General features: G+C 43.4%; 1 protein-coding gene across 4 annotated transcripts in view; it reads left to right on the forward strand.

Moving 5' to 3' along the window:
* Positions 1 to 12770, forward strand: part of POC1A (POC1 centriolar protein A) — a 53403-nt gene extending 40633 nt beyond the window's left edge. For 2 of the 4 annotated variants that reach the window (XM_066558315.1, XM_066558313.1), the window contains exons 10-11: positions 560 to 697; positions 12486 to 12770. In XM_066558315.1, the coding sequence (XP_066414412.1) occupies positions 560 to 697; positions 12486 to 12584 (237 nt within the window). In that variant the 3' untranslated portion in view covers positions 12585 to 12770. Of the gene's footprint in view, positions 1 to 556; positions 698 to 12485 lie in introns of all 4 variants that reach the window. The other 2 variants (XM_066558311.1, XM_066558314.1) reach the window with 1 other exon arrangement.
* Positions 12771 to 14412: the final 1642 nt, after the last annotated feature.

Genomic DNA, 14412 nt, shown 5'->3' on the forward strand with positions numbered 1-14412 from the left:
CTTGCTTCTGCTGAACTTAACTATGGTACAATGTCTGCCTACTTTCAACTACCAAACATGGAGAGAGGCTTTAACTTCACTGTTGGAGTGCAATAATCAGACTCCTCTGGGGTAGCTTACTTAATTCCTGTCACTGGGATGTAGTGCTTCCCTAAGCAGCTCCAGTAAATCTTCACTTACCTGTAGTCTGTGCCTGTGTGCCACAAGAGCACACCAAAGTTCTTTGCACACAGAAAACTTGAACCTTACAGGATTGCCTCAAGATTTTTATCAAAGGTTTGCCTTGCCCGGTGGGAGTTTAAAAACACCAAAAGCACACACAAAACCCCCCCAGAAAACAACTAAACCACCCTCCACCTGGAGCAGGCACACAAGTCAGCAGAAGCTTTTCCTTTTCCAGCTGTGGCAAGAACAATTCCTTTCCTCCTTTCCCTGTTTTTAATAGCATAGACTGTCCCAGCATAAACTGTCCTTTACTGTTTACCCTCCATGGAGCAGCAATCCTTGTGCAGTTATTTGCATTGCAATAGCAGAGCATGTCTGTTTATTTTTCTAGCAGTCAGAAATGGATGGTGGCATTCATCATAAGAAAACAAAAACTCAGGATTCTGTTAGGACCCATGAGCAGCAAGAGGAGGAGACCAGTCTTGCAAATACTCTGGAGCATATTATGGGACAGCTGGATGTTCTGACTCAGGTATGATTTGCTTTTTAATTTGTTATTGACCAAGGTAACTGTGACTGGAAGAATTGAGAATGTTTTGCAATAGTTTCGTAGAATAATAATATGGCTAGTTCAAAACCTCTGCTTTTTAGTAGTATTTTGATAAGTCTTTCATCATCTGCTTCTCAGCTTCTCTCTATCAGTTTCCTCACACCGACTTCCACCTTAGGCCCTGCTCTTCCCCAGTTTCTTTGTGCTGCAGCGTGGTAGAGGCTGCTGGAGCAGCTCTGATAGACTGTGCTGTTAGCCAGGGTTTATCTAAGGTGATGCCTAAAGGAGTGGTTGGCAGAACAACTCTGTTTTGGTGAATAATGTGTGTCTCTCTTCCCTCCTCCGTTACACCACAGCCCATAGGTGAACTCTGTTCAGATCCTGCTCCTTTCCCCCATCCTGCAGTCACCTACACAGTCCAATCTCTGCAGAATCCTCCTCCCATTAACAAGTCTGGGCCCTTCTGTGCCTCCTTGCTGGAACATGTTTTTCACCCACAGCTACAAACAACTAATCCCTTGCTAAAACATTAACAAACAGTTCTTTCTTGGAGTCAATAAGCAATGTTTGAAGAGAACCAGCCATGAATGGTGATCATCACAGAATATGTTCACTTAATAAGAATTTGGGGATAGAAGTGTTTTTGATTAACTAAACTGCTCATTGTGGAGAAATACTGTTTCTGGTGGGCTGGACCTGAATTTCATTGTGGTTTTTTTTCTGAGGTATGTGAGAAGCAGGGAGAAAGTATGGAATGGCAAACATTGGAGGTCTCCTGTAGCTGAGACTATGGTGATAGGTTGGAAAAATCTGTTGGGAGGGTTTTTCTGTGAGTTTCAATACTGTTTCTGAGGAAGAACAAGTAGGTCTTAAACTCTTGGTGTTTAACATACTGATTAGTAGTCTGAGTTAGCTCTCTGCTCTTGAGAGAGTTAACTTGTCAAAGTACTTGTCAAAGAGTGTAACATGATGGGTTGGAGGGCCCATCAGGAGATTGAAGGCTGTTTTAGGGATTAAAAAAACATGCCACAACTATAAGCAGTCTAAAATAGTGTAGGATGAAACCCAAAAGGTATTTAAGTTCATTTGGCAGAAATGCAAAAAAGCACTTTTGCTGTGATCTTTAAAACACTGAACACTGGAGGAGGGGAGGGAAATCTTGTGTGACACTGGGCCCTCATACTTGTGAGTAAAAAGCAATCCAATGTATACACAAGATATTTTAATACTGTTTTTACGTCTCCCTAGTAAGCTTGGAATGTGATTGTTATCTTTCATTACATTAATCACATCCACATTTCTGATCATGGATGTGTAATGGCTCCTTTTCAACTTCATAGGTGTTTAGAGGAGGCAAGTATTGCAGTAAACAGTACGTGTGGGATTTAACCTAAATATAAGCAATGCAAATATCTCTGTTGAAGATATTGTGTAACTGTAGAAAATTCTAAATCTTGTTTTAAACCTAGCAGAAAGAGAAATTGAGATCAGTGGGGGAGGAATAAATTAGTAAGTTATAGGATAAAATTGGAAGTAGCCCTGAAATAGTAAAAAACCAAAAAGCTGCCTTGAGTAACTGTGTTCTTCAACCTTTTACCTTTTTTGTAGCATTTTTACCATCTTTGAAGCACTTAATTTCCCATTGGTTCTAGTCTGTGTATGTTGTATTTAACACCATTTTAATGCATTTGTACAGGTAAGTATTTCTCACATGCTGCTTTCATGCCAAGGTTTTGATATGTAGAAGCAACACAAACCGACACCAAAGAAACTTTAGCAAATGAGCCTGGAAGAATTCCTCATTCCTGCACTAAGGCATAAAAAAGGCACCTCAGAAGGAGGGATGTGGGCAGTAGCAAGGCAGATGTGGAAGGCATTGACTTGCATGTCTGAACTTTGGCTTTTTCACCTTGGGCTGGTAGGAGAAGGGAGTGCAGCTCCAGCAGAGCCACTGTTACCCCTCTTTGATGCAGCTGGATGTGCTCTGGTGTAGGAGCTGTGGTGTGCAGAGACCCAAGGGAACTGGAAGCAGTGCCTGGTGTGGGGCTGGTTGTCTTTCCAAGGCATTTCTGCCAAAGCACAAATGGGTGCTGCTCCCTGCAGGCAGCAGATTCAAACCAATGTGTGTGTCAGGTTTGGGCCTGCTGACTTCTTTGTGAAAGGAGGACACCACTGCTTCTTCAAAACAAGCCTTCATAAACAACACTTAACAGGTGTCACTATTTTCTCTTCAGAAGGGCTGAAGATGCTCCTAGTGCTCTGTTAAAATCATAATTCCTGAGTATTTTGTGTTTCAGGAGAACTCTAAGGGCATAAACAGGGCCATCCACTTGAAGGGAAAGAGAATGATTTCCAGAAATTATATAGCCATCCATGGGCTTCTCAAAAATTTCATCTGTTAGCTCCATGGGAGCTTGGATTAATTTCTGATGTGGTACCTTGAGTTCCTGTGTTCATTGTTGTTGTAGATGCAAGGCTGTGTTGCCATCATGTAAAGTACCAGTGGGGGAAGGTTGAAGTTGTAATAAACTACTTGGGGAAATTATGCAGATCTAAGCCAAACTTACTTTCCTAATATTTTTTCTGTAGCTGTCATTTCAAGGTTTAAACCTGGTATCATGTAGAAGTGAGAAGGAGAGAAAATACTTCCAATTTCTGCTGAAAGAGGTGATAGTAAGACATCAGCTGTGGGCTGTCATCCCTTGCCAGCACACAGCTTTGTTCTGAGCTGCACACTTGAAGCTGCATCACCAATTATTAGTACCTTTCCTCTGCTGGTAGTAGATTTCCAGATGAAATGTCATGTGCTTTGATTGAGTGAGATTGTTTTTGTTCAATTCAGAGGTCTCTTCCAGCCAGTCACCAATCACTGAGGCTGTGGAGGTGGTGTGCCCTGCACAGGAGGATACACTGAAGCAGACTTGCTCCTTCAGCTGGGCACTTCAGTTCTTATCAGAGAGAGATGGATCAGAAGAATCCAGTGGCTGTTGTGTATCACAGCTGCCAGTAACCATGAGAGTGAATAGAGGCTTTGCTAAGCTTCATTCTTATGCTGTTGATAGGATTCTTTAAAGTTTTGGCAACTTTTTCAACTGGTCTTTAATTCAATTAAACCTTTTTTTCCTCCCCCTCCCCAAAGCTCTGTCAGGATCTCTTTCATTTTATTTGTAAGAAACTGGGCTAATGTGACCTGACAGGGTCTTCATATTTTTTCCTAACAGCAGTTTGTGTTTGGCCTTACATGGCTCTTTCAGGAGAGTAGCATATGCTTAATAATTCTGCTGCCTTCAAGAGTGAAGTTGAGACCTGGACATAAGCCAGTTGTTCCCAGTAGTTTTGGATTACTTTTGATGCCCTGGTTCCCCTCTGTAGGAGAGCAGGCAATTCACATCTGGCAAAAGAATGAGGAGGATGAGAATAATAAATGTATGATACTGATGCTTTGCTCCTCCCTTTCCTGCAGCTTATTCTCTTGTCAGTGTCTCAGTGTTTAAAAATCCTCTACTGCCATTTCAGAGATGTGCCCAAGATGAAAATGCAAACTGTCCATCAATTTATTTGTTTATATTGAGGACTGGATCTCAGTATCTCTGAAGAGTTGGGGTGAATATTTAAGTTTAAGGGGAAAACAAGGTGATTTTTCTCTCTTGGATAACCTGGCACAGAAAGGTGTATTTTGGCTGAAACAAAAATGTAGCAGATATCAAAGATTAGCTTGGTTCAGGTGCATTTACAGCTGAGCTGCCCTTCTGAAAAGATCATCTGTGAGTAACTGTCTTGGCTGCATTTGCTGTGATCATCTTCAAACAGTTTAATGTACTCTTGTCCTCACTCCAAACACCTCCAGCTGCTGTGTTCACTCTGTTCATCTGTGGGCAGCAGGCACTGAGGCAAAAACTGCTGGTTTTATGTGGGAAGGAAGATGTCTTCTCCAAAGGAAGAGTTCAGAACCAGGTTAGCATAAAAATTCATAAATAGCTGCGATAATCCACCCACAGGAAATGGCTTTATATGCTTCCCCAAACTAATCTTGCCTTGAAGCTGGGAGAAAACAACACAGTGAAATGGAGAAGACTTGATAAATCTGTAAAATAATCCAAAGCCTGAATTGAAGGACAATCTAGCTCATGTGAGATTAAAGGATTATTTCACTCCAGAAAAGATTGCAGGCGGAGAAAGAATTTTTCTAAATTATTTTCTAGCATAAAAAAGACTTGGACAGAAGTAAGTTGCTTTTTAATTAAAACTGGAAATGTTTGTGTGTCCAGTGCTTGGTAATGAAAGTGAGTAAAATCAAATTTTTACTCCTTTTTTGAGATGTGGTCTCAAGCCTGTGTTGGTGAGGGATGAATGTGGTCTCTCTTTTGAGAGGCACTGAATGTAAATTAAGCAACTGGTTTAGTAAAATATATGCTTTATGGTTTCAGTAGTTTCAAGTCAAGAAGAAATATTTGGCAGTGGTGGGGGGATCATGTCCCAAGTGCTTCTACCTTTGCTGTGCACAAATATCTTGGTTTCTGTGTTGCTCTCAAGACCTGAATACCAATGGACCCAATATACAGGAGAAAAACTGCAAGTAATTTTTATTCCAAGAGAAATAGTTTGAAATGTGAAACACTAATAAAAAAGTTCTCATCTGAAAATCTGTGGAGTGTCAGATGGGCTTGGTTTTTAAATCTGAATTTAAAAGACATAGAGGCTATTTCTTGTGAATCAGACCCATCTCTTAGAGATTCAGTAGCTTTGATCTCTCACTCAAAACAAATTAAGTACTCTGGTTATTGCCAGTCCTCTGTGTCATTCAGCAGAGCAACGTATTTTTTCCCCCTGAAATTTACTTCCAAAATACGCTTTTTATAAAATCTTGATGCAGATACATTTTTCTCCTTTCTAAGATTGCTTAAATTAAATGCACTCTGAGGGATGTTGCTGTCTTAGCAGGGCACCCTCTGAAGGCTGGCTCTTCAGAAGTGCTCATCCTCTCCCTGGATGTTCACAGGACCTTCACCTTCCATTTTCCCTCAATGGGAAGGAATATTAAACACCTCCCACAATTTGTTTTCACAAGCAGACTTTGAAGATTAATACAAGTTGTTATTCAGCTATTGGATACCAGCAGCTGAGTTCATTTAGGTGAGTGATTTGCATCCTCTCAGAGGCTGGGGACGGATATGGGAAGGCTTTGAAGTCTTTGTGGTTGGGGAAGACCTCTGGTCACTTGGAGTTCTAACCTCTGTACTGTGCAGTTGCTGTCATGGTGCATGTTTGGACATTTTCTTGCAGCTCATTCTGACTAGCTGTGGTTTTTTGTGAAACTGAGAGTCTCCTGACTCCTTTGGCTGTGCTGGCCCAGCCCCAGAGGTGAGAGCTCTGCAGCAAGGAAGCTGCACTGAAGCCATCAGCCATTCCCTTGCAGAAACGTGCAGGATCTGATGCAAGTGCCATCAGTTTAGCTTTGGCTGATCAGCTGTCAAGACTAAAGCAACAGCAACGTGTGATGAAACATTTCTACTCAGAGGGCTGTAAATGCAAAGACTCAGTTGCAAAGGGCTTGTGTGCCTTGTGTCTCCACCCTGTGTGGATGAAACTGGCAGAGCCTGTGGCTCATTTTTGTAGCTAGGATTGATTTAATACAAAGTACAACCTTTTCTGTACCCCAGGGTCCCTTTGGTCACTGTGATACTGGTACTGATCATGCTGCTTGCTCTGGCAAATACTGGATGGTACTGGAATTTTTGTGTATGCTTGTGTGCTTTTCCTACTGTAAAAAGCACAGTGAGCATTGCAAGTGATCACTTGTTGCTGTGCTGAGTACCCCTGGAGGAGATTTGTGCATTACCCCAAAGTTGCTGCTATAATTTAGTGAAAGGGTTGGTAAACTGTAATTCTGGTAGTTCTGCAGAAAGTGAGGTGTGCTGGGAGGTGGAAGGAGAGGTGGCAGCTGAGAATGATAGAATGGTTTGTTTGGAAGGGACCTTAAAGATCATCTAGTTCCAGCCCTGCTGCCAGGTCAGGTTGCTCCCAGCCCCATCCAGCCTGGCCTTGAGCACTGCCAGGGATGGGGCAGCCACAGCTTCCCTGGGCAATCTGGGCCAGGACCTCACCACTCTCATTTTAATTCCAAGGGGAGGGTAGCTGAGCACTGGCTTTGAGTTTTCTCAGTAACCATTTCCTTCTTGCAGTGCTTCAGGCTGCTAAACAGAGAAAATTCTTTACTTTTCAAGTGTCCTCAGTAATGGATGTCTGAATGGTGGATGAAGAGAGGGGTGGGACTGTGAACTCATGCCCTGCACTAGAGAGCAGACAAGGAGGTTGTTTAGCAATACAACTTGAGCAGATCCTGATGAGGCCAGGCTAGTGCTGGCATTTGTCCTTCTTCAGGCATTGTCATGTATTCCTAATCCATGTGACCCCACAGTGAACCTCGGATGGATGTGCAAAACCTGCATTGAGGGCTCTGTGGAGCTTCCTGACTCAAATCTGTGCAGCAGCACTGACCAAGATGTTCCTGTTCAGCCACATTGGAGCTAACTGTGTTGTAGGAATAATAATAAGTTTGTAGAATTTGAAGCAAGTTAGAAAGTAAACCCAGGAAAATTCATGGTGTTGAATTAGAGAATGGGATAGTGCTGAGTCTTCACTCACTAACTCAACCTGGTGTGAAATATCCTATGCAAATAGGTTTTATGAGAATTCATGTTAGAGTTTGCCTTCAGAGCCATTGAGATGGTCAGGGGCTACAGACCTGATTTTAAATGTTTGGGGTAGCACCTCTTGTTTTAATCTGAGCACATGAGGAGTTATAATTTCTGTTAGAAATAGCCCACATTTTATTTTAAACCAAAACCCACTCTGAGGTTAAGGCTTTGACCACTGGAGTCAGGCTGGTCCTTGCAGGCATTTGTTTGCTAGATAAAGTGTTAATTCTGTGAAAGCTTCATGCCTTCTCCTACTGTGAGATGAGACTTCTCTCCTCACTCAATCTGAACTGCCAGCTCTTCTGAGAATGCTTCAGAGGTGCAGAAGTGTAGCTGACTTGGGTGCCATCTCAAAGCTGTTAAATTCCAACTGGCACTGAGGAGAGCAGCCCAGCTCTCTGTAGGTGTGCTTGGTAAGAGCAGGGATCTGCTCTGGGGGTCCAAGTGCAGCTGCTGAGGTGAGGGGCACTGGCTGCAGGTTGGGGCAAAACCCAGCATGGGATAGGAGGAGGAGGAGAATCTGTTCTTGCCAGACAGGTTCATGCCTGAACTCTCTGCATAAGTTCTCTCATGAGCCTTTCCATCTTGCAGCTGCAGTTTGGAGTTGTAAACTGTGATTAGTGGTGGGAGTTAAGGGGTTTTTTTCTCCTGTAAAAGGTAGGTAGGGCTACCCCAGTGCAAACCCTTCCCATGTAGTTTGTTTCACTCATTGCAATAGTTTAGAGAAAGGGCTCCCAAGCTTAATTTACCTGGCTGCCCCTTGGATGCTAAGGCAGCATTTTTATGATGCAGTTCTCATGTACTTCATGTTTGGGAGTAAAGTGGGCTCTGAAATTGCTAATTTTAGGGAAAATCACTTGAAGTTGCAGCGTGGCATCTTTGAGAGCACACCTGCACTGGCCGTGCTTGTTACAGAGGGCAGAGCTCTCTGACCTGCAACTCCAGGTCAAATGTGACAAATCCTAGTCTGTAAATTTATGGGCAATCTGTAGGTTTCAATGGACCTTTTAAAAACCATCAATCCCTAAGTTCTGCCTTGTACCCACACAGTGGAGTGGAGAAAGTGTGGGTGCAGAAACTTAAAAACTTCTGCATTTGTTGTGTGCTTATTGTGGGTGATTTTTTTTATAAATTGAAAAGAAAATGCTGTCTTCATAAATTAACATGTCAGATAGGGAAGAAAAATCTGAAGAGGAGGAAATAATGTTTTTTCTTTGAGCTGTTTGATATGTTAGCGCTCTGCAAAATGTTTTAGCATATGCTTAGAAAAAACAGTGGAGCAAACTTTTGAGGATCTTTTTAAGTAAAGCTAGAAAACTACTTCTGCTTCCTTTGAGATCAATGGAGAGAGGGATTTTCTGCTATGAAGAAACAGGAATAGAAGTGCAAGTGTCCTATTTTTCTTGCACAGAGCCAAGAACACATCTGTGGTGCAGTCACTGTGCAGGATCGTATCCCTTGTAGGTTCAGCCAAGCTGTTGTTACTTTTCTGAGGAACTGCTGTGTCCATACTTTTTTGGGGGGGATTCCGTGATTATTGGTGCTCAGTCAGGCAGTTCTGTCCCTGTGCTATTCCATGGCTAACTCAGAGCCACTGTGGCTGCAGACTGGAAAGGCCCTGTGCTGCACCTTTGGCCTTGCAGAGTGTCCCTGAGCAGGCTGAGCTGAGCATCAGTTACTCCATTAGTTATTCTTTGCCTGCCTTGCCCCCAGCTCCAGGCTGTCCTGCTTTAGCCCATCTGGCTGGCTGGATCTCTCCTGCCAGGGGCTCCACTGCTGCTCCAGAGCCTTGCTGCTGACCTCTGCTCCCTGGCTCTGGACTCCTGTTCAGGTTTCCTTCGATGCTGCTGGAACTGGTTTCTTTTGGCATTCAGTTAGCACCTGGTTCCCCTTATCTGTCCTCCTCAAAAGCCCCTCCAGGGCTGCTGCAGAAGCTTCAGAAGCCCTAAGACCAGTGGCTTTTGAACTGTCTCTGCTGCTTAATCAAACACGTTTAAGAGAGGCTAAGGAAAAGATACCATGAGAGCATCTTGGAACAGCATCCCAAATCACTGTTATTTGGGTTGTAAAAATAACATGGAGTAATGGCATAAGGGGCTTGTCATCAGGTAAGCAAGCATGACTACTGGGGACCTCAGTTCAGGTGTCCTGGGGGAGGATGGGAGTGAATATTCCCCAGAATTTTAAAGTAAATTGGAGGCAACTTTTTATTTCTCCATATTTTCTCATTAATGTTTCCAAAGAGAAGATTGGTCTTCATTTACCTTCACAGACTCAACATTGAAAAAAAAAAAAAACACCACAAAACAAAAAAACCAATGTTGCCAGAAGTGTTGGTAGAAGTGATTTAAGTTTTCTGTGAAAAATTCCTGTATTCTGTTCTAGTGCCCATAGTAATGCTCAGTACATTACTGCAATGTCAAAAATACTCCTTAAAAAATAAATAGCTCGGTCTTTTTTTCTTGTTTAAGCCTAAGCTGTTGTCCTTCAGCCAATTTGAGCCAGGACTTCAATAAATTATCCAGCATTTACTCCCTGGTGCGTAATGGAGACATGTACTGAATTCCTGACACACCAGGAAGCCCAGATCCCAGATCCTGCCTCAGAGTGCAGACTGGGCTCTGGTGAATCCTCACTGGATCTGGCTAACAATGGTCTCCTCCTTGGCTTAACTGCTGGTTTGTCATCTTTGAGAAGCCATAGCAAAAGCATGCAGGAGTTGAATGGGTGCAGTTTCATTTGCCTCCTGAGAATGACTTGCTTTATAAATAGCAGCATGGAAATATTGTAAAACTTTCAGGTGCTAATAAAAGAGCTTTTCTGTGCAAGTTGCAATATAGCACTTAGAGCAACTGGGTAGTATTTGTGCTTTCCCTTACCTTCCTAGGATATCAGATGCCCTGTCTATTTATATTCATCATATATTCAAGTCTAAATGGACTAGAGTCATTGATTCCTACTTTGGTCTTCCTGAATTTAATTTCTGACTGCTGCTTTTCCACTTTTAGTTTCCAAAAAATACTTACTGCAAGTTTCTGCTTATACTTACGTGCAATTTCCATTCCAATAAACATTTTCCTTACAGCTTTCTCACAAATTCAACACTCTGTGAAGGCTGCTTTACTTGTGTCTCATGGTGCTGTGTGTAACAGCTCTTAACTCCTATTGACAGGATCATGGTGGCAGTAAATCATGGAACAGAGGAACCAGGAGGGATCTGGGCATTGCTTCTGGCAGGGCAGTGTGACTGGGCCTTTAATTCAGCTGGTTATCTTTCTCAAGGAAATTTGATGCAGTGTTTCATTCTCTCTCTTTTTATTGGAGTGTTGAGTTACTAGTTCATTTTTTTAGATGGAAAAGCCAGGATCCCTACTGGTTTTCATTCTCTGTCTGGTTGCTTAAAGGATAAGATCTTTGCTGTAAACCCTTGATAGACATTTGGCCTGCTGTGTTCTGCCCTTGGTAGCTTTATCCTGGTCTCCAAGACAGTCACTAGGCAATGGCATGGCTGGATATGGAAAAGATTAAGTCCTCTCTCCTTTGAATAGATGGGAGGGCTCCTGCTGGCTCTGGGGCACCTGGGATGTTACCTGCTGGCTCCACAATGTTTCTTCTGGTTCTCTGTGTACTTCAGTTCCTGTGCCTCTAAGGGATGGAAGTAGAGGAGGGAAAAACTTAAATGCAGCTGGTGCTGTTGCCTATGGAATATTTGACAATGCAGGGTTTATTCTTTCAGGTGAAGCTTTCTACAGCTGCAGCAGAGCTCTTCTGCCTTGTCACAGGTCAGAATTAAGAAATATATTAGAAAAAGCTTTGAACTGTGTTTAGGGAGGAGAAAAGGGTGCATTATGATGCACTGGACAACCTCAAGCCCTTCCTGACTTCCTTGATGCAGTCTTGCAAGATGGCTTTGCCTTATGCCTGCAGTTGTTTTTACTATGTCTGTTTTCTCCCCCACAACTTGTCTCATTCCCCAAATTATTTTACAGCAGACTTTTCTTAGTCTCAAGTGGCCTTAGCCAAGCTATTTCCTCTCTTTGTGCTTTCGTTTCCCCAGCTGTAAAATGGGGATAATGAGACCTGCTTGCTTTTGTCAGGCACTTAGAGATGTGCTTACGAAATGTGCTATTAAAAGGCTTTCTATGTATAACTGCTATACAAACAGCGGTTGTCCAAGTTTATTTGAATTACTTTATTAAAGTCCAAGGTTCTGAGCATCCTTTGTTTTTAGCAGAGGATGTTATTTATGCAGTAAAAATGCCCAAAATGTGAAGCTATCGATCGTTGCTGATAAGTTTATGGATATTAAAGCATTAAATCATCACCGCCCATTATCAGCCATTCTGGTGTCTCTGGAAGCTGAAAGTGGTTGTGCATAGCTGGGGCCCTTGATTATCTTGGAGTGATCAATAAAAGGTTTTCAGCAGAAGCTTTTATTGCCACGTGGTTAAAATGTTCTTCCTGTGCATCCTGTACATGATGACTTCAGCTCCAGGAGAAAGAGAGCAATCCTTTGTAGGGTAAGTGGATTACACAAAGAAATGTAGGCATTATGTTGAGGAAGATATTGCCACTTTTGGAGGGGAGTTTTTCCCCTCCATCTCCTGCTGCATTGTCTCGGGCTGGGAAGGTTTTCTTGCCTGTCGTGGTGCTTGTCCAGCAAGTTTTGAGTGTTTTAATTACAGCAGACCCATGGTGTTGAGGGAAGGGAGGAAATGGTTGGAAGCAAAGAGATAAAATCAGAGCCATAACTGAGTAAAATTGTTTAAAACTTGTGTCTCGTTAGCAGAAGTGTGTCTGGTGCCTCATGAACCTGTCCAGGAAAGGAAATGCAGAGCCAGTGCTGAAATGGGTGCTTGGTGTTGTCTGCAGGAGGGCTTTGTGCCCACTGTCTGCTCTTGCTCCTCTCTGAAGTCATGAAGGGCTCTGCCCTTCTGGAATACTGACACTGGAGTTCCAGCCTCAAAATATTCCTGTGAATTTAGTGTTTTACTGGGCACATTTTATTGAGAGTACAGTGTGCAGTGTGTCTCTGTCAGTAGCTCAACAGCAGCTTTTACTTTGTTTTGCAGACAGTTTCCATCCTGGAGCAGAGGCTGACACTCACTGAAGACAAGCTGAAGGAATGTCTTGAGACTCAGCAGAAAATCATTCAGAACAAAACAAACTGATTTCCTGAGATCAGACAGGAGCTGAAGGAATTGGGAGGTTTGAGGTTGTTTGTGTTCCTAACAGACTGTGTGTGACTTGCTTTAACAATTTTGAGCACAATCTATTTTTCAATTGGAATGTATAGTTACTGTATCTGTAAATAGCTTTGTTACTTCACTAAAATAAAAGCAATATTTTATTCGTAATGTGGGTAACAATTGTGATCTCTTGTGCTTTCCAGAAGTCCAGCAGCCAGCATGTGGACTGAGTACTAACCAGGAAGGTCACATCTCTCCTGTCTCTGGTCCTACTAAGTTCAAGTGTGTAAGCACTTTGGAGTTGCCAGATGCCTGGCCCAGGCTGTACTAGGCCAGTTGCTGAGGCATGTGCTGCCTGAAGGTGAGAAGCAGAGTGCTCTCAGGACATTTGGGGCAGTGCTATCTGCTTTCACCTCTGCTCTAGGACCATATTGAGCTTTCATCTCTGGTCTAGAACCATATCAAGCAGGTGAGGTCCTGTGCAACTGGCACCTGGAAGGGTTTGTCTCAGCCAAGTCTCACACGGCAAATCTGACACAGCAGCTGAGACCCTGGATGATATTTGTGTAGAGGTGATTAAATCTGACACATTCAACCTGCTCCCATGTGCAACAGAGGAAAAATAACTGAGGCTGGAACAGAGGCCCCAGCGTGTCAGATGCAGGGTGATTTCCAAGGAGATTTTGCTTCGTCTTTGCTTCTTAAGTTAAAGACAGGGCAAAGGGACAGGAAGGGAACTAAACAGTGGAATGTTTTCTCCATCATGGAACTCCCCTCTTCTCATACTGGACTGCCTTTAATTTGTGGTCATTTTGCAGATGTTTTCACAATTGAGTAGCTCATCACTGGCACCTTCCTCCCCTCATTGCTCCTCCTGACTTTTTTGGGCCTTGAGCAGCTGTTCAGTATGTAGCTGCACAAGAATTTGGACTTCTGGGAGATCCTGTCTGCAACACCTCTTCTGCTAACACATACTGGTGGTCTCCTTTCCTGCAATAAACTCTGACCCACATTCCTGGAGAAACTTGAGCAGCCCAGGGTTGCCTTGCTCACCACTGTCTGTCTGAGCTCTGCAGACAGGGAGGCTGCCTCAGTCCCTGCCCTTGGTGGTATCTCGTGCCACCAGCACCTGCCAGCCCTGCACAGCTTCCAGGGCCTCTATCTCCACGTGTGTTGTGGCACTCTGGATGCTTGCCTGAGGACAGGCTGGCATCCTTACTTCACATGGAGGTTAGCTGGTTTTAAGGCCAGGCTGTGTGGTTTTGGCTTTAGAATGGTTTCTGGTGTTGCACCTGTTTTTGTTGCAGGCTGTGTTGGCTGGGACAGTTCCTTGGTGGTGTTAATGCTCCTCATCCCACATGGGGGGAGCTGGTTGTGTTTTCCTGCCCTCCTTCCCTCCTGGTCCTTTGTACATCTCTAAGAACCCCTTGCTGGCATGATCACAGTATTTCATTCCTTCATTTGTGGGAGGCTGAGAGCTTTCTCATTTCCATGCTTGGTTGATGATGAGTTTCTCTCTGCTCTGCCACAGACTTTGTTTTCTGTTTCCAGGCTCTGAGTCTGATAAATCATTACTTTCCCTTAATGGAATCAATTCAGTGGTGGTATTCTGTGCTCTTGCTCTAAGCTTTCAGTGGCTTTTTGCTGAGAGCCTGACATCATTTTCATTGAAATGAGCTTGTGTGGTGATGCAGATGGGTGGGGAGGAGGGGACTCAAAGATGTTGTGGCCAATTTGCTGCTAGAAAAACAGCTGTTCCTGCCCTGATCTGCTGCCACTGAAACAATGACAAAAATCAGTTGCAAGAGCC

Source organism: Molothrus aeneus, chromosome 12 (genome assembly GCF_037042795.1).
Source record: "Molothrus aeneus isolate 106 chromosome 12, BPBGC_Maene_1.0, whole genome shotgun sequence".
Classification (NCBI taxonomy): domain Eukaryota; kingdom Metazoa; phylum Chordata; class Aves; order Passeriformes; family Icteridae; genus Molothrus; species Molothrus aeneus.